Source organism: Epinephelus lanceolatus, chromosome 15, assembly GCF_041903045.1.
Source record: "Epinephelus lanceolatus isolate andai-2023 chromosome 15, ASM4190304v1, whole genome shotgun sequence".
NCBI classification, from domain to species: Eukaryota; Metazoa; Chordata; class Actinopteri; order Perciformes; family Serranidae; genus Epinephelus; species Epinephelus lanceolatus.
In genome coordinates, this window is record NC_135748.1 from 29,771,911 (window position 1) to 29,792,381 (window position 20,471).

The 20,471-nt window shown below is 41.6% G+C and overlaps 1 protein-coding gene across 2 annotated transcripts in view; it reads left to right on the top strand.

The window, feature by feature from the left end:
* LOC117267530 (uncharacterized) overlaps positions 1–11,517 on the top strand; it is a 31,281-nt gene extending 19,764 nt beyond the window's left edge. For both annotated transcript variants that reach the window (XM_078175167.1, XM_033643492.2), the window contains exons 2-5: positions 2,659–3,285; positions 5,451–5,781; positions 5,891–6,066; positions 6,418–11,517. In XM_078175167.1, the coding sequence (XP_078031293.1) occupies positions 2,659–3,285; positions 5,451–5,781; positions 5,891–6,066; positions 6,418–6,649 (1,366 nt within the window). In that variant the 3' untranslated portion in view covers positions 6,650–11,517. The remainder of the gene's footprint in view (positions 1–2,658; positions 3,286–5,450; positions 5,782–5,890; positions 6,067–6,417) is intronic.
* The last annotated feature ends 8,954 nt before the right edge of the window (positions 11,518–20,471 follow it).

Genomic DNA, 20,471 nt, shown 5'->3' on the forward strand with positions numbered 1-20,471 from the left:
GGTGGAAAAATAAGACATTACTCTATTAAAGACATGTTATTAGGATGAGGGAGGAGGTAATATTTTTAGGATTATAGGACCTTGAACCAAAGAATCCTTCAATTTAAACAACACATGGTTTGTCTGTGAATTCCAAAACTGTATTAAATCACTGCTGATTTAGGCACAGTCTCTTGCAAACACAGTGCAGCTGTCGGGGTGCACCAGGCCCTGCGAATCCATGGTGCACCCACACAGGTGATTTCACTTATTTTGGATGACTGGAGCGCTTCTCCAAAATCTGTGGGAGTGTGCGGTCTATGTCTGATTTACTTAAGAGGTCTAATTAGCCAGGATAAGTGAAAACACCTGCTCAGGTGTTTTAACAAAACCGTATTGTGTTGTTCAAACAGTTTTCTGTTCAGTAATATTTGCTGTAGATTCAGTTTCACTCCCCCCAGAAACTCAGCACTGCTTTGTTGGGAGAGAGTATTTGCATTCAATTAAATGAAGCATCCTGTTTGCCTACTTTGCTAGAAGGAAGTAACCTAAGACAGCATTATAAACAGAAGGGCTTTTTTCCAATTCTTCTCCTCCAGGATTAGATATGTGACCACAACAAGCTACCAAACAACCTATTACCCCTCAATAATAATTCAGTAAAGCAGCTAGTGTCAGACCACACAATAGGGCTGTGGCTCTGGGTCCAGACTAAAATATCTCAACCACAGTAAAGGTAACTTTTGATTTTTAGTGAAGCAACCCATAAAACAGTCGTCCTTGAAATTTGGTACAGACAGTCATGTTTCCATCAGGTCAAATTGCAGTAATCTTGGTGATCCTGACTTTTCACTGAGTTCCATCAACAGGTCAAAGTTTTAATTGATCCAATACTTCAGATGTACCTTGCGCTTAGTTCCAATTAGAAAATGTTGCTAACACGCCAAACTAAGATAAGGAACGTAAAAGACAATATTCCAGGTCAGCATCAGCATGCTAGCATTGTGATTCTGAGCTTGTTAGCGTGTTGATGTTAGCAGTTAACTCAAAAAACACTGCGTTGAGAATACTAACATAGACTGTAAACTCCTCTTCAGGTCATACTCCAAAAATTCAGCCCAGTTGCCAGAAGAAAATGTTAGCATTGTTCATTTCTGCAAACCACTGATACGTTACATTTGTACGTTTCATACATATAATATCAGTGTCTCTAACAAGACATATGGGCCAACTTTGTCATCAGGAAGTGGAGGTTATGGTGGATGGCACGACATCTAGGCAAGATGGCTGCCAAACCAGAGGCCATTGTGTGAAACCAACAAAAAGCAACACAAGTTGTTTTTCAGTGACCAGCAGCTGCGTTTCCAGCAGCTTTTTTAGTGGCATATGCGCCACCAAATGTGGGTGTTTTTGGCAACCAGTAGTCATGTTTCCAGCCATGTTTGTGCTGTGGTGTTTTCACCTGTGTTTCTGCCACCAAATGTGGGTGTTTTTGGCAACCAGTAGTCATGTTTCCAGCCACTTTGTGCCATTGAATGTGGGTGTTTTTAGCTGTGTTTCTGCCACCAAATATGGGTGATTCCGGTGACCAGTAGTCATGTTTCCAGCCACGTTTGTGCCCCTAAATTTTGGTGTTTATAGCTGTGTTCCTGGCACCCAGTGTGGGTGTTTTTCAGTGGCAAGTAGTCTCGTTTCCAACCACGTTTGTGCCACCATGAATGGGTATTTCTAGCTGTGTTTCTGCCAACAAATGTGGGTGTTTTTAGCGACAAGCGGCCACATTTCCAGCCAGGCTTGTGCCACCATGCTTAGGTGTTTTAAGCTGTGTTTCTGCCAACAAATGTGGGTGTTTTCTGCAACCACTGGTGGTGTTTTAAGCCATGTTTGTGCCATTGAATGTGGGTGTATGTTAGTGACTAGTGGTGTTTCTGTCACCAACTGATGATTTTCTTGAGACCAGTGGCTGTGCTATCAGCTGCGATTGTGCCACCAAATATCTGTGTTTTCTAGCAACCACATTTAAAGGCACAAATGCATTGTGAAACGCAAAGTTTGTGCCACCAAATATGAGTGTTTTTTAGCGACTCTTGTTTGGTTTCCAGCTGTGTTTCCACACACATTTGTGCCACCAAATATGAGTGTTTTTTAGCAACCTGTTGTTGCATTTCCATCTGCTTTAGTGCCATGGAACATGGGTGTTTTTTAGTGAGTAATGGATGCGTTTCTAGTGGCTTTTGTGCCATCAAACATGGGTATGTTAAGCCAAAACAGGATTTTAAATTGAGCACATGACTGCAGATAAGAAAATGACCAAACAGTTGAATCACTACCTCTGTCATTACAAACTGAAAAATATGAGCTTCACAAGGAAAGGATGTTTTGTAGGGCCGTTTAATTGGACTGCGTTACACTGTACAAGTGACTCTAATGAACTGGTAACTAAGTGAATAATGGAAAATCTGTGTCTACATCATGAAAGAATATGAGGCCAATTCAACTAAAAAAAACAGGTGTTGAAAAATCCCAAACAAAAGTAAAAGAAAAAAAAAAAAAAAAAAAGTTATTAACAGAGGGTGCTTTTGGAGTTGCACATCTGTCTGTGCCGATCACATCTGTTAAGGATGTTGCAGTTTGCCTTTTTCCTCAAATGTGTAATCTCTCTTAACTTTTCTGCCACAGGTTGGGAATCTATGCCATCTGTGGCTGGATGGACAAGGCAAAAGAGTACAAAAGGAAGTTCTTCCTCCTCCTCATTGCTACCCTCATCTTCATCATCTGTATCACTATCACATCCACGACGTACAGGACCCCAAAGCCACGTGTAGCTCTTAAAACTTGCCGCTTGCAGGTCTCTGAGCAGACCATCACCCCCCTCAGCAATACCAAGCACTTCCTGGTGTCAGCCTACGTGGATCAGAGAGTGAAGGACTTGGATATTCGCATCATTGGCATATTTAGGAGAGACTCCATCCAACCCCTTTACTGTCTTTTCTGCTGTGCTGGCTGGTTATCACACACAACTCCAACAAAAATTTTGCAGCACTCAGACAGTTTTGGTTTTCCTTTCATCACCACTGATGTCATGTGTCAGATTCCTGATAACTGCAGCGCTACACATGTCAGTCTCCTGACTCATCCAGACAGAGAGATGATACTAGCCAACCAGATCTGGCTTCCTATAAGAAACCAGAAGATCAATGGGAACGAGGAGAGGAAGTTGCAGTTTAACTTTACCGTCTGCGTCTCCAACCTGTTTGGAAACTACAACAACGTGCTTCAGTTTGCACAGACCCTGGAGATGTACAGGTCAGCACAGCAACAACACTACAAAATGGAAAAAATGAACTGACTCACCTTTTCTTTGACACTATTGAAAAAAAAAATACTGTAACCTTTGCAAATGTACTGTTGCAGTGCATCACATTATACAGGTGTTACTGTTGCTGCTAGGTAGGGCTGTCATGTTTACAAAATGTCAAGGCCAAACTAATTCGAACTAACACATAAGTTCTAATTAGGGATGTCAACGGTTAATTGTCAGTCAGTTAAGCACAGACAAAATGTTTGACCAGTAATGCCTGTTGGTCTATCCATCTTATTCCTAGCCCCCATGATACCTTGCGTGAATTATGGGTGCAACTTCCGACGTTGAACCGAAACCGGTTCCTTTTCAACCGTGCACGCTAGCAATTAGCTCGCCTTGCTCCGTTAAAATATTGTTAACTTTAACCTGGCCCGAGCAAGCATAAGGTAAACATCTGCTCCTTCTAAAGAGGATTTCTGATTTCTGATGACTTATTAAGAGATACTAACACATTCGGCAAACATTTAACATAATTCAGTATTAACTGTAGCTCCATGTAAAGTGAATAAATGTGATGTTTCCCAGCTAATCCTCCGCTCATCTGCGTTAATGACGCAGTTTACACTTTTTATTTTTTTTTTACTTCTGATTGATTAAAAACCTTGTTCTGAGTTCAACACACAGTTGCTGAAGACAAAAATTTAGCTTAGACTGGTTGTTATCAAATCAAATCAAATCAAATCAAATCAAATCACGGTTATTTATAAAGCACATTTAAAAACAACCAGAGCTGACCAAAATGCTGTAAAGAACATGTGAGTCAACATCAAATATCAATTAATCAAAGAAAACAGCATAATGTAGTGCAACAAGGACCAGTTAAGGACAATCGAATGCCAGGGAATATATATGAGTTTTTAGTTTTGCCTTGAACATGAGTGGAGGCACATTTGATCGAAAAAGGTAAAGCGTTCCACAGCTTGGGAGCGGCTACCGCAAAGGCCCGATCTCCCCTGCCCCTTGACTTTGAACGAGGGACAGCCAGGAGCAGCTGGTCTGAGGATCTGAAAGGTCTGGGGTTGGTGAGGGGTCACAGGAGCTCAGAGATGTACTGGGGTGCCAGGCCATGTAGGGATTTGAAGACAAACCGTAGGATTTTGAATTCTGTTCTGAACTTGACTGGAAGCCAGTGCAGAGATGCCAGGACAGGTGTAATGCTTTCTCTCTTTTTTGTGTCAGTAGTGCCCTCAGGAATAAGGTGGATAGGTTCATTTTACTCCTCTTCAGTTTACTGCGCTGAGTCTGGTGCGAGCTACCTAACGGTACCGCATTGCCATGGAAACATTGTGCCCACCCTCCGGTATCCACCCTCCCCACCCACCCCATGTTGCCATGGGTGAGTAAGCGGCTAGATTATGAGCCATACTCCCTTCAGCATGCAAGCAGGGTCCGCAAGGTTAGCGGGGCTAACACAGCTAACATGCTAAAGGGCTTTTGTGGCTCAAAATGAAGCTACTAACTCACAAGGGGGATTTTTTTGGTAGACTGGATGGTGGCCACCATGTTTCGGCATCACCTCCCAACCTGCCACCGGGACAGTGAAGATAATTGCAAATGAGCGGCGCCCCTAGCTAGCTCCCACTTGACCTGGGTAGTGGGCAGTGCAAAGCAGCCAAGGCTAACTTTAGCTAACCTGTGGGCAGTGGGAGAGTTTTCACGTTTTTTCGCATTAATGTAGTTGTCTGGCTGTCTGCCAGCAAAGCCAACTGAAAATAAAATAACGGGAAAAACATTTACATCACAAAGCATTTCACCACCTTTAAACGGATAGGGTTTTGAAATATGGCACTAAAGCTCATTGAGTCAGTGGAGCGCTGGACATGTCATTTTATGTGGGTTTTTTTTTTTTTTAGAAAAAGTAATAAATTACTGGTTGATGGGTGTCGGGCTTTTTGAAAGCAAAATCATCCCTAAATCTAATAGGACCAGACATAGCCATAACCCATGTAGCGTAATGTGTTAGCCAAACAGCCAGCCGTGACTGTCACATGAAATTTAGGCTACATACAAAAATGACTTTACTGGTATGGGAGCTCTGGGGATGGCAATATTGTTGGTCAGTCACAAATATTTTACCCATTTACCCTTACCCTTTATCTTACTGCAGGTTGCTGGGTGTAGACAGGGTGGTGATTTACAACACCAGCTGTGGCCCAGACCTGGAGCGCCTGCTGCAGAGCTACAGCCAGGAGGGCTTTGTGGAGATGGTTCCTTGGCCCATCGACAAGCATCTGAATCCATCTCATGGCTGGCTCTTCTCACAGAGCGGAGGGGACGTGCACTACTTCGGCCAGCTGACCACCCTTAACGAGTGTATTTACAGATCCATGGCCCGCTCACGCTACGTCTTGTTGAATGACATTGATGAGATTATAATGCCGTACCAGCACAACAACCTGATGTCTCTGATGGACATGCTCCAAGAGCAGCATCCAAATGTAGGTATTATTTTTGGCATGTTTGAAAAAGACATATTAGATCAATATCCAAACTTTAGGATCATATTTGATATTCAGTATTTACAATCTCTCCCCATCTTCCATGTAGACAGGAGTCTACCTCATTGAGAACCACATCTTCCCCAAGAAACATTTTGAGCCAAGTGGGAGGTTTCACCTGCCTCAGTGGGACGCCGTGCCGGGAGTTAATATTCTGGAGCACATCTACAGGGAGGACCCCGACAGAAATATTTACCACCCATACAAGATGATTGTTCAGCCAAGGTAGGGCGAACATGTCAGACTGAGAAGTTACAAATTCAGGACCCACACTCAGTGCTTTGGTTCAATAGATAACATATTTATACAGTGGCCCTGAGAGGAAATGAAGAAACAGCCTCACCAACTTGACTGCACATAAAAACATCATTTGAGGACACATGAAAACATCACTTCTTTTTTCTTTAATTCTCTTAACATTTAAATAGAAACCCTACAAAGAAATTACAGCACATTTCAATACTCTGACAACTTCAAATTCAAACGCACGTGATCTACTCATCACAGTTTACTTGTTTGGACGAGCCCCCAGTTTGTCATGACTGCACTTAAATCATTTATGTTTGTGCTTCCCAGGTTGGTGGTGCGGACTTCAGTGCATGATGTGCTCAGGCATTATGGACGACAGATTAAGGTTCCGATGGAGATTTGTCGGCTCATTCATGTCCGCGTGCCTCTGCGGGGGTCGTTGAAGCTGGAGCAGCTCAATGAGGACAAACGACTGTGGGACTTCGACGAAGAGCTGATTCCCAATGTGGACAAAGCTCTGAGGAGAGCGGGGCTGCTGAGCCCAGAGGGGCAGAGCTGATGTGTAAAAGACACTCTGATGTCACACATGCTGAACAGGTTGAATGTGACCCTCACCAGCGGGGTCATTTCATATCATCCTGTTTTAATCTCAGTGTCACTGCTACTGATTTCTAAAATGATTCCTTATCTTGCACTAAACGGACACCACACCCCCTTCCCTCAACGACTATGCTAAAAACTACACTGGATTAAACGCTGCTTAGTTGTCTTTATTTTAAGACTGCTCAACTTTCAAAATACTGTAGATGCACTGACTGTTTGGAGAGCGACTAAGTGTCCTAATCAGTTGCGACCACCCTCCCTCTGCATTTTATCTATGACTGAATATTCAAACTAATAATATAACACCTCGACACCCTCTCTGAACATGCACTCCCTATCCAACATTTTGGCTCATATCGAGGTTAAAGTAGGCAAACATTCTACATTTAACCTCCTCTAAGACAAAGGGCGCCATCTTACACCTACTCAAAGACAGCGCAACTGTTACTGCTAGTTTCAGAGCGATACAGTTGCCATTTTTACAGCCAGCACCCACACTGTGTAAGTAGCAAATGTACTTGTGGTTATCTGTGCGGCCATGGCTGTGTAGGTCTTTAAATGAGGTGTGGTCAGGCCCTTTTTTAAAGGGCAGCAGAAAGCAATTGTGCCACTGACCAACAAAAACCTGGTCTCAGAATGGCACAGTATTTAAATTACATTCTCTAAAATGTGAACATAGCAGAGCTACAGAGCTGCTGTTCGCTGCTGTTCTCCCCTTTACAAGAGACGCTGTGCTTATTTACACACAAGGAGCAGCGTAATATCATCGATTATTTCAGAAGCTAAAAGCTTGGTTCTGTTTCCTCTGTCAAGTTTATAACCACAGTTTTTAGTTTTGCTGTTAAAATGTCCCACGATATTTGCTGCAGTGACATTTCTGCTCTTACTGTATTTTTCTCAGCAGAAAACCACTCAGCTCTCTAATTTGCTAAAGCTGCCGTATAAATAGCAGTGCACCAGGTGCAGGCACACCTGGCTGTTAAAGGGAATGGGAGATGACACACTGATTGAATTTGTGTTATTCCCAAAACACACCTATGATTAATTTAAGGGACTTAATACAGCACATTTGCCTTTTGTGTTTTACTTTGTGCCCAGATTATGTGCTGTTTAACTGGCAGAAGTGGACTTGCTCTAAATGCACTTGCACCATGCACTTTTGACCCTTTTACTGTTAGTAAACAGTATGGCATGTTTAGGTGGGCGGGGCTTAGCTGGAGGCAAAACACAGACATTAGCTAGCACTAGTTAGCAAGTTCTGTTGGCTTGTTTTAGACAATGGAGGAAGATGATGCGAGTGGTGAATTCAGACATACTCATTCCGAGTGTCTGAGTGTCGAAAAATTTGAGCACTGTGGGAATGTCCCATTAGGTTATCCAGAGCTAGGCACTCTGTTTGGGGAGACGGAGCAGCAGAGCGCTGAGTTAAGTGTATGTGTGATTAACTTAAACGTTCGTTAATTCATATAGAAATATAACGCTCCGTTTCTTCGACCAAGAGGGCTCTCATTTTAGTATAGAGCGTCAGTTTGAATTTATGAATGCGCCATGTCAGGTCGCTTACTCTCTGGGACCATGAGTGCTACTTGAATAAGTAAACACTGACCAATGGGACCAGACTAGCCGACCCGTATGCTCTCACTCAGTGGATGGATGATGTCACAGGAAGCTTTGTGGTTGATTACAATGCCAGTCTTAAAAAGGAGGACGACACTTGAACAGTTTCCAGTTTGTTTTGTTCGTTACGGAGAAATCCAATATCCCTCTTAATACCTCCCCGATTTCTGATTAGGTTGACTTTTCTCTAACCTGATATGAAGTGTGCTCTGCACATGTGAGCATTTCTGATGATCACCTCTGTCCAGTTCTTTTGTTTATCACATTTAACCATAGCTGTCTTTGTTTTTGTTGACGGGAAGTGGCGGCTGGTATGTGATAAATTTAAGTTTTGAGCCATAACTGTTCTATTCTGGCTCCCAATAACACAACAAGACCACATTTGGTGGCGAGTCGTGTTTTGCCTCCAGCTAACAAACTGACCTCATTGTAACGTCAGCCCTAAAAGAGTCTACAGATCCTTTAAATAGGGCGCTTATAATCTACAGCCCTGCTTGCTGCTCTGTAAGGCTGTAGTCAGGCACAGCGATGTCAAGGGATCATCAAGGTAATACTTCAGGGGACATTAATGTATGCAAATTAAATGGCAGTCCACATAACAGTGGACTGAAAAACAAGAGAAAAAGTCACAGCATCACCAAAGTCGTTAGGATGCATCAACTTGAGACCATGAATGTCCGCACAAAACTGATGAGATGTTGAGTTTTCAGTCTGGACCAAAACAGGGTCCTGACATCATCATTCCAAGAGCCAGAGCACGCACATGGCTTTAAAAACACATCAACAATACTACTGAAAGTGTAAAAACATTTATGCAACTAAACACACAAAAAGAGATGTTGTCAGTAAGATGACTGATTATTGGCTGAGGTTTCAGATCGAGAGGTTTGAGATAGGTTTGTTTTTAGCTTCAATGATTCTGGTCAGACCCAGTTCTGTTTGTCTCAGACGAGTTTTTTTTTTTTTTTTTTGCAGCAATTACTTGGTTGGTCTTTGTTCAGTAACTAACCTCTGCCATCATATCACCTCTCCAGGGTGTTTGGGCTACAAGAGTCCTCGGGGTGTGGAAACTCCAATTAAAAAAGCAGCTGCGTCCTCGGATGAACTCAAAATAATCACAGGTTGAGTTGAACAGGCGACTGAACAATGAATGTGTTGCAAATACCTTAACTACTGACAAACTGACAGAACGACTCAAATGGACTTTTCTTTTAACTTTTAGAAATGAGCACTGTTATCTGACATGTAGAAAGTGACCTTCTATTTGCTCAAGTCTGCAGCAGGTGTGTCCCTCGCTGTAATCTTGTGTATTTATCTCTTGTTTACGTTATAGAGACGGAGCGCAGCATGTCATGCTTTGAAAACTACGCCTAACAGAGGGGAAAACAGTTCAGTTCGGTGTGTCAAAGGATTATTTTAGCACCCGAAGTCTCAGCGCCATCTTCTCCTTACCTTACCTTGAGAAGATATGATCCCACTGAACGGCCAGTAGTGACATACTGTTATTTATTTGATTAAATTACCAGGTACGATCATCATTCAAGCTAACAAAGGTCAAACCAGGCATTACATAGCTTAGTTAGCTTCAACCTCTAACAGTCAAGCCGAAATAGTACCTATAACTTATTTAATAGCCTCAGCTTTATGAGCGTTGGCTACATCCTCAATGTAATGTCCAGTTTTTGTCTTTGTTCTGGGTTCTTTACCCTGTTGGTACTGTGTCCCACCTCACAGCAGCTCCGAGGCATTTTTCTGTCGTTTGCTAGCAGACAAATGACAAGGACGCTCCTTTACGCAATACAAAGTAAATGGAGAGCATGTATTTATTTCTTTGGTGGGGGCGGAACTTAAAGACTTTGCACACTGAGTCCGTTTTTTTTTTTTTGTTTGTTTGGTTTTTTTTTCATCTGAAATTGCCGCACGTCTTAAAATAAATACCCCACATTGTGTCAATCACGTTTGCACATTGAGTCAGAAACGTTCATCAGTCATTAAGATTTTTGGAACAGGTTCAATTTTTCTGCATTTTTTGCATCCGTCAGAGCCTTTAGAGACATTTGAGCAAGAATCAGTGAAGAAAATGTGGCAGCAGGGACACAGCCACGACAAGACAGAGGAACATTGTGCACAGATTAATTTCATAACTCAGACACCTCATGTTCAACAGGTCAGAGTCATATTCAGGGGGATGATAATGAAGAGCCATCCCCAGGTTCACTTACGTTTTGGAACAAGTTTGTGTTTTTTTTTGTTGCTGTGTCCTCGATTTTGTAGCTTCCTCTTGGACACGTGCTGCTACTATCTGATCACTACTGTCTTGACCTCAGCTGTGTGCTGTGTTTTGCTGTGGGTACGCACCGTTAAACGCCCCTGACACAGCAAAGTTCAAGTTCAGTTCATAGATTCAAATAAACTAGTTCATGTTAATAGTTAATTTGAATTTTGAAGCAAGTTCAGAGTTTGAAAAGTGAACTAGTTAACGTACATGTCCTCTTTTTTAAACAATATCTCACAATCATCATTCAGTAAAGACTTGTAAAGATTGTTTAATGTTCTGACTTGTGTGTTCAGACCTGTCGGGCACAATTTGCTTATAAATGTGGGATTTACTTGTTGTTGTTGGTAGTACCGGCAGCTGTGTCATCTGAAGTGCCTTTAACACCAGGCATGCTGGTGTTTTGTTGACATGCCAGGTGCTGTAAATCCGTCGGTGCTGTAAAACAAGTGCCGTTAACTGTCGCGAGAGTGAACAACGCTGATGTTCAAGTTCGTAAGTTGCAAACTGATGCGTACAGTTTGCTGTTCTTTAAAGATATGTGCACATTAAGCGCAATGTTCTGCTCTGCACATAACCACACTGCCACTCACTTCTAATGAGTTGTAAATGATGATTGACAGGGAGTACTTTTGTATGAGTCTATACATTGTTTTTGTTTTAAGAAATCCTGCGTAGTTTACCTTTAAATGTTAAATATGTGTCCAAATTTTTTAGTATTTTAACATCAAAAATCACTTTTTTCCTGTAAAATGTAAAAATATTTTTGATGATTCATTTTGAACTTGGGGGAGGTTACATAAATTCATCTAATCAAAGTGTGATTCAAGGATGATGATCTAACCTTTCCTGTCATAGCTCAGGTCTCCTCCTGCTTAATCATCCCTTTATCACAGTTACTGTAATACAGTAAAAAATGAACGTTGTCAATACTCTGGTATTATCTGCTACTGTATATGGTGTCTGTGGTGTGACTGATTTTGTCAGGCCAAAGAGAATCCTGAAAGCTTGCATGCTGGGTACACAAATCAAACAAGAGGGATAAATAGCTCATTGTTCATGTGAGCACCCGGTCAGACTGTTCACAGCCAAATGACTTATAATGACCTCAGGGTACATTTTTGTAAATTTGTTTATTCCTTTGTGAACATTTAAGTTTATTTAAAGAGAATCAGTAACTGTATTTATAATGTATTGTTACTGTGATATTGTAATAATAATGTTTGTGGTTTAAAGGAGCAGTGTGCTGGATTTACAGCGATCTATGAGCAGACACGGACTATAAGGGTCTTGCTTTGGTCTGAATCAGGGACTAATTTTGTCACAAAGTTGTATAATTGCCTAGAGTTGGTTCATGTTCTCACTGCAGCATTTACAAGAGGACCAGATTTGGCTTGTGTGAGAAAGCTGCTCTTGATTGGTCAGAATTGTCCTGAAGCCCTGACATAAAAAGTTGTTTGGAAAAACGTCATTTGAACTGCGAGACCAGCAAAAGCACGTGAATACACATGAACGCTTTTATGTCGGGGCTTTAGGACACTTGGATCACTACGGACGAGCAGTATGGAGATATTTTGTGATTTCAATTATGTGTTTTTGGACGTTTGAATCTGGGGCGCCGTAAGCCTCCATTAGGTGGAGTTGTGTTGCTACCTCCTCTCCCCTGGGATCTCTGCAAGTGATGTGAGGACTCTAAAACTTCACCTCAGCCTCCCTCGGCATATGGGTGAGTAGATAATGGGTGAATTTTCATTTTTGGGTGAACTATCCCTTTAATAATCCTCCAGGACTGTAACATGCTCATGTTTAACCCAAACAATGTGTCATGTGACTCCGACACACTGCTCCTTAAGTTAGTAACTTTTCTTGTGCAGAATAAACACCAGCTCTGGGTCGCACCAGCTATGTGTGACTTCTGTCATAAGTTAGGGTGTAAGTCGACACTGGAGGCTTCGTGACCACAAGTTAATTGTAGCTAAATCAGATACAGATGCTAGTTGCTCCATTACTGTTTGGGGGATGACCTAACTAGTACAGACATCAAGTCAATGCTAAGGCAAGAAGCCAATTAAAGACCAAACATAGATTCCATCATCGTGGTTACCTTGCCCATTAGCTTCGTGCCTGGCATGAGCCACTTGGTACTGTAGCTCATCGCAGTAAGATAGGGCAATATTGAAGTATATCATCAATGATTTAGAAAATAATGTTGGATTACTGTGTCGCAAAATGGTACGCAATTAATTTAAGAAATGACGCCGTGAGGCAGATAAATGTCTTGTTTTACCATCGCTTTGTATAATTATGTGCCATTTTATGATTTACACTTATCCAGAGGAGTGTGTAACTGTGAGTTATGTTGTAACTTTTCTCTGTGCAGCTGCTTTCATTTTAGTTATGCATTAATCACAACTCGATAATAATTTACTTTATAAGTAGTTTAAGTTTGGACTTAGTCACAGCCGGTGCAACAGGCTGCTCCGAACATCAGCGGGAACATTATCCAAACAGACAGAAGTGATTTGCCTGTGATGCACAACTGTTCAGCCTCCTTTTTCTTTCTGTGGCTTCTTCATTAAACATTAATTTCATCCACACAACAGAGACTTTATATTTTGGATTAAACTACACAATGAAAGAGGAAACTGTTTTCTCACTCCTGTTTTGTTCGGGGCAGAAATAGAGGAGCGAATATAAAAGCTGGATAAAAGTCACATATCTGAAAACACTGTACTCTCTACGGACCAGCCTACATCTAAGTACGCCCATTATAATCCTCTATTCTTTGTTTCTGTGTGTGTGTGTGTGTGTTGACTGTGTGCTGTAAATTAAACATTTCAGACAACGGGTTAAGTTCACAGGGAGTAGAGGAGGGCTTTGGTTCTGCAGGACAAGGGGCCGTATTCACAAACACTCACTTTTAGGAACAAGTCCTAGCTTAGGAGAGATTTAGGATAGTTTTCAGAGCAACTTTTATCGTAGTGAGGAGGTGTGGTCGACCCCGTTGCTAGGTGGGATGTCTTCTTTTAACAGATGTGATTGGTTGTCACAGACACACCCTTAACAGTTTGTCACCTTAGGAGCTCTTTTAAGGTCTGAGATGCTCTGTAAATAATTTTTATCTTAACAAGCACCTAGACGTTCTAGAAGTTCTAAGAAACGTCACAGTTATAAGGATTTTCTTTGAATTGTGTCACCAGGAGCAACTCTTAGCACGAGGGAGATTTGTGAATACGGCCCCAGATTGCTTAAGGGTCATACGTTTACGAGTTTAGCATTTGACTCAAGTACTTGGACTTAACGTGAGTATTTCCATGTCGCAACACTTTTTACCCCCGCTCTAGTCCTTTTCAGAAGGAAATATTGAAGCTCTTACTCCATTTATTTTGACAGCTATTATCCTAACAAATAGAAGTCTTTATAACATAGTGTAATATCAGAAGTATAACAGAGGCTCCGAGTGCACAAAAGGACACTGCGTTACCTCTTTATATGTTACCAGAAAATGACACTGATGGACGTTAGTCACCTATTAGAATATTACCTGAGTAAAAGTGTTAAAGCATGTGATATTTACTGTACTTAAGTATCAAAATCAGTTTTTGATCATTAAATGTACTTAAGTATTGAAAATAGAAGTACAAGTAAATGCTAGTAAAAACCAAAAAAAATAAAAAGGCAGTCAGAATTCTGAGGATTATAAAGTTTATTCTTAACGTGTCCACCACCATAAAATTTGGAGTGTACATTACACTTGAAGAAAAATTAGGTTTTCTTCGCAACTTAAAAGTCATATGTATAGCGGTTTCATCAAAACAAATATTAAATAATAATAATAATGATAATAATAATAATAATAATAATAATAATAATAATAATAATACATCCATAGAACGTCTAGAAAGGTGTAGAATTAAAGTCTATATTTTCCTGAAAAAAATAATTATAGTAGAGAAATAATTGTTTTAGAAATTTTGACTGGTCCAAAATATGTCAATATTTTGATTTGGTTAAGTTGGTTATAGTAAGTCTACTGAATATATCAAATATCTAGTACAGCCAAACTATCAAGTTATTATTATTATTATTATTGTTGTTATTATTATTATTATTATTATTATTGTTATTGTTATTGTTATTGTTATTATTGTTGTTGTTGTTGTTGTTGTTGTTGTTGTTGGTGGGAAATTATAACAGAGGAATATATTTGTTGTTTTAATATCAAGAACACTTCCGTGTTTTTGTGTGTATACAGGACGTTGTTGAATCAGGGAATCTGTGTGTCCACCACGACAAAGGATCCTAATTGACTAATTACATTAGTGACGAGTAGAGCTAAAAATGCTTTACAGCGATTGTTACAGTGTGTTACAGGGTGCACAAGAGAGGATTCATGATTCATTATTATTATTTTTTAATTACTATACCACAAAAGACTCTTCACTTGACATCGCTGTCTCCAGTGTCTGTCGTTTACCAACCTGTAGAATTGAAGAGTGGAGCGAGAGCATTGAAATTGCAAACTTTGAATGGGTATATCTCATGCCCCGTATGTCGTAGAGACATGAAACTTTGCACAGAGATGCCTCTCCTCATGAGGAACAATCAATCAAAACATCAGCGTGTTTGCCATTTCTTGTGAAGGCATGTTAGAAAAATTAAGCTTTGGTTATGAATTCAAGATAACATGGCTAGACTAACTGATTTACAATTGGTCATTTTGTGAGTCTATCTTACTACGTATATAATGACGAAAACTCTGTCTGTCTGTGTGTCTGTTCCACGTTTTTCTCCTCACTGACTTGGTCAATCCATGTGAAATTTGGCACAGTGGTAGAGGGTCATGGGAGGATGTGAATGAAGCAATATTACATCAATTGGCCAAAGGGGGCGCTATAGCAACCGATTGAAATTGCAAACTTTGAATGGGCATATCTCATGCCCCGTACGTCGTAGAGACATGAAACTTTGCACAGAGATGCCTCTCCTCATGAGGAACAAATTTGCCCCAAGAACCCATAACTTCCGGTTATATAGATTTTCCACCATTTTGAATTTTTTGACAAACACTTAAAATCGATCTCTTCCTAGGAAGTTTGACCGATCTGCATGAAACTGGGTGAACATAATCTAGGGACCAATATCTAAAGTTCCCTCTTGGCAAAAGTTGGAAAACTTACTAAAACTGAGCTTCTATAAGGCAATGAATATTGCCGAGGGCGTGGCTCATCACATAAAGGTGTATAACATCTCAAGGGTTTCACTGATCACCATGCAACTTTGTAGGCATATGACCACACATAATCTGAGGGGACCCCTCCATTACTGACCTGATCAAACAAAATGGGGGCGCTAGAGAGCTAATTTCTTATCTAGGCCTAACCGCCATATTGATTTTTACTAAACTTGGTAGATATGTAGAACAGGACGCCTCAAGGTCACTGAGAAATTTAACTCTAATTGGCAACTGGGTGGCGCTATAACAACAGAAAAATGCTTAAAAATGGCTAAAATGCGACTGATCACTGTGGCTCCTCCTGTGGACCAATGTTTTTTTTTTTGTTTTTCTAATTTTTGGTATGACTAAGTCATGGTATGGTATGCTGTACATAATCATGGAAACTGTCAGTGTGTCATTCTGTCTGTCCCACGTTTTTCTACTCACTGACATGGTCAATCTATGTGAAACTGCACATAGGCATTAAGGATTGGCATAGGTAGAAGGTGACAAAGTCACCAATGGGTGTGGACTAGTTTACTTGTTATCTTAAGAAATCACATCTGGGTTTCTCAAAAATCAAATCTCAAAAACAAAATCTGTTTTCCCAAGATAATGACATAACCTATCACAAGATAACAAAGTTTGTTTTCTAAGGATAACAAAATAATTAACTTATCTCCAAATAGCAACGTTCACTCTCTCCAGACATGAAATAATAAACTGGTGGCATTAAAAGAAATAAATGAAAGCACAGCCATTCCTGGCTACTGTAAGAATGCTGTTGTAAACCAGGTACAAGTAATGTCCAGCTTACCTGTGAGATAGTGACCCATGTGATTAATATCTCAGTGATAACAGAATGTAATTTTTAAGCTACAAAGTACGAGTCACATCCCAGCAGGTAGAAAATCGATTTAGTCAAATAATGCATCCATTCAGGGACTTGAATCGTCAATCGATAATTTGGGTTGTTTTATCTGGACAGTGTGTATGTGAACACTCACCTGGTCTGAGAATGGTGGGGATGCAATTTTCAACAGGTAATAAAACCTCTGCTGAATAATGCATCTACATAGAAAGCTATGAATCATGTCGTCAGCACATACTTGTGGGCCACAGTTTAGTTTTATTGTCTGAATGCTTAAAAACACACTGAAAAGGAACACCAGTGAGTTCGCCATCAGAAATAATGATTAATCCAGGAAACGTTGCAAATATTAAACCAACCGTATCAAGGAAATGCTTCTTCGACTGATTCTAATGAAACACAAAAGGTGACTAAAGGTTCATGAAGTATAGACTTAAGATCATTTATCACTGATGAACCCCACAAAGACGATGTTATTGTTTTTAAACAGTGCTTTGCCATAGAAATCATTACAATGTCTTGTAGTTTTCGCTTTACATAGTGCGCACCCCCACAAGGTGCATGCAAATCTTGGTGAGCAGGTACAGTTTGGCACGTCACCTGAACGATAAGTTTTATCAGTACATTTAGAGGAAGTGGAGAAAGAATTCAGATCCTTTACTGGAGTAATATCAGACTCAAAATATACTGTTACAAGTAAAAGTGTATAATCATGAAAATATACACTGCTCAAAAAAAATGAAGGGGACACTTCCTGATCACAGGAAGTCATCTAAACTTCAGGGATATTAATGTGTTCATTGAGGAAGCACAAGTGATTGTGAATCAGTTTGAGCTGCTTTGGTGCCAATCAAAGTGACAACAGGTGCAATGGAGAGGCAAAAGCAAGACAAGCCTCAAAAAGGGAATGGTTTTACATGTGGAGGCCACAGACAGTTGCTCTCTCCTTGTCCTTCCTGTCTGGTACATCCATAGGTGTGGTTGTGATTAGGTTTGCTTTGTCTCCCAGCACAGTGTCAAGAGCATAGAGGAAATACCAGGAGACTGGCCATTACAGGAGAAGAGCTGGACGGGGCTGTAGAAGGGCATCAACCCAGCAGCAGGACCGGTATCTACTCCTTTGTGTGAGGAGGAACAGGAGGAGCACTGCCAGAGCCCTACACAATGACCTCCAGCAGGCTACTGGTGTGCATGTTTCTGACCAAACTGTTCTGACTAAACAGGTCCGCCACTGGCGCCCCATTCTCTTCACAGATGAGAGCAGGTTCATACTGAGCACATGTGACAGGCATCAAAGAGTCTGGAGATGTTGTGGTGAATGTTATTAAAGATTAAAGTCCGACTGATTGTCCCACACCTGAGTGTGTGGAGAAATGAATGCAGAGAAATTTGTTCTCTGCATTTGACCCATCCCCTGAGGGAGTGGTGAGCAGCAGGAATCATGTGGTGATCTGGTGATCTAACCAGCCAATTCCAACCCCTGATGCTGAGTGCCAATAGGGTCCCAGTTTTTTTTTTTTATAGTCTTTGGTATGACCCAGCCGGGGATCAAACCCACGACCTCCCAGTCACACTCTACCGCTAGGCCACTGAGCTGGTGTAATGGAAAAACATGACAAGCATCAGCCTGTGACATCATCCAGCATGACTGGTTTGGCGGTGGGTCAGTGATGGTGTAGGGAGGCATACCCTTGGAGGGTCGCTCAGACCTCCAAGTCATAGCCAGCGGTACCCTGACTGCTGTTAGGTACCAGGATGAAATCCTCAGAGCAATTGTCAGACCTTATGCTGGTATAGCGGGCCCTGGGTTCTTCCTGGTGTAGCGGGCCCTGGGTTCTTCCTGGTGTAGCAGGCCCTGGGTTCCTCCTGGTGTAGCGGGCCCTGCGTTCCTCCTGGTGTAGCGGGCCCTGCGTTCCTCCTGGTGCAGCGGGCCCTGCGTTCCTCCTGGTGCAGCGGGCCCTGCGTTCCTCCTGGTGCAGCGGGCCCTGGGTTCCTCCTGGTGTAGCGGGCCCTGCGTTCTTCCTGGTGTAGTGGGCCCTGGGTTCCTTCTGGTGTAGTGGGCCCTGCGTTCTTCCTGGTGTAGTGGGCCCTGCGTTCCTTCTGGTGCAGTGGGCCCTGGGTTCCTCCTGGTGCAGTGGGCCCTGGGTACATCCTGGTGCAGGACAATACCTGGCTTCATGTGGCCAGAGTGTGTAGGCAGTTCCTGGACGATGACGGTATTGATGAACTCTTACAGTTTTACTGATGTAATAATGTGCCGATGTAACCATGTATTCTTACAGTGTGTGGTTGATATTGTACTGCACCAGAGGATCTGAATATTTCCTGTCTCTGCTCAAACTCACCATTTTTCCATAAAAAAGGGGAAACATAGTTTTTACAGTCCAACAACGAGGCAGCAGGAAAAAGGGGGAAGAAGACCCCTCCTCCTCCTCCTCCTCTGGCAGAGTTAGTCTTTCCGTCCCAGTGCAGTTTCATGGTTTGCTGCTACGTTGTTTCCAGGCAACGCTGGAAATGTTATTGTCCCGGCCCCCCAGGAACTCAACAACAGTCTTTCAGCTGACAAGAGCATTATCAAGGAAATGACCTGGTACAGTTAGGAAGCATCTGCTGCTGAGGATGTGCGTGTTGGTCTGATGGAGGGCAGCGACCTTGGAGATAACGGACATTATTTACATAATAAAACTCCATAAAGACTGATCAGGCTTTGCTAAAGTGCTGAGGCATTTAACAAGGTTATATTTTAGGGTTATTCTAAATATAGCATAAAGGAAGCAGAGAAATTCTACAGGTAAATTAAACTTTCTCCTCTGCTGTCTGGCGCGTGTACATTGTGCCAGTCTCTGAATCACCACTCTCAACTTGTGCCTGTCATGTTTTTCCATTACATCCAGTCACAGAGCTGAGTGGAGGATTTTCTGAGAAATAATTACCAGTAACCTTTGAAGAACACTGTTGTTGTTGTTTCACTACATTTAGAGATCCAGTGTGCAGGGTTTAGGGCGATATATTGGCAGAAACTCTTCTTTCGTATATAATCCCCTTGAAATAAGAATCATCGTGTTTTTGTTTCCTTATGAGCCGTTTTTTTTTTTTTTATCTACATAGGGAGCAGGTCCTCGTCCACATACTGTGCATTCCAATACCCACACTATCATACTATATAGTATGCCAGAAAAAGATTTAGTGCGTCCCAATACATTATATGCCAGAAATATCAGGATGTTCTACTACATCCGGTCACATTTTGCAGTATGCAAGCCAGCATGCTTCTCTGGCTATTCTGACCCACAATCCTCACATCGACTGAGCCACAAACAGATGTGACAACTGATTGACAGCAGTCAGAAATCGCAATGACGGATGACAACACAACAAAAGGACATATAAAAGTAACAGTGACAGAAATGCAGGTGTAATTTAGCTGCTGCAAATATAGCATGTTAAACTCTACAATGTGTTCAGTTCTAACTCTTAAGTTAAACTACACACATTGTAAAGTAACGACAGCAGAGCTCTGAGGGTTTATCGCACTCTCTGGTAATTCGGTGACTGGCATTTGTTTTATCTCCAAGGTAACGGATCTAAAGGCAAGAGGGTCAAAGTTCATGGCGTAACGTTATGAAGTAGTAGTATGCAACAGTACGTACTTTGTAAGGGCAGCTGCAGTACCTACTAAAAGTAAAAAGAAAAAGTATGTGATTCAGAACGCACCCATTTTCTGCCGTGTTTCTACTGTAGCCCATGACAGACAAACCAAACACTGGCTTTAGATGGGGCTGTTTGTGTTTTTGCAG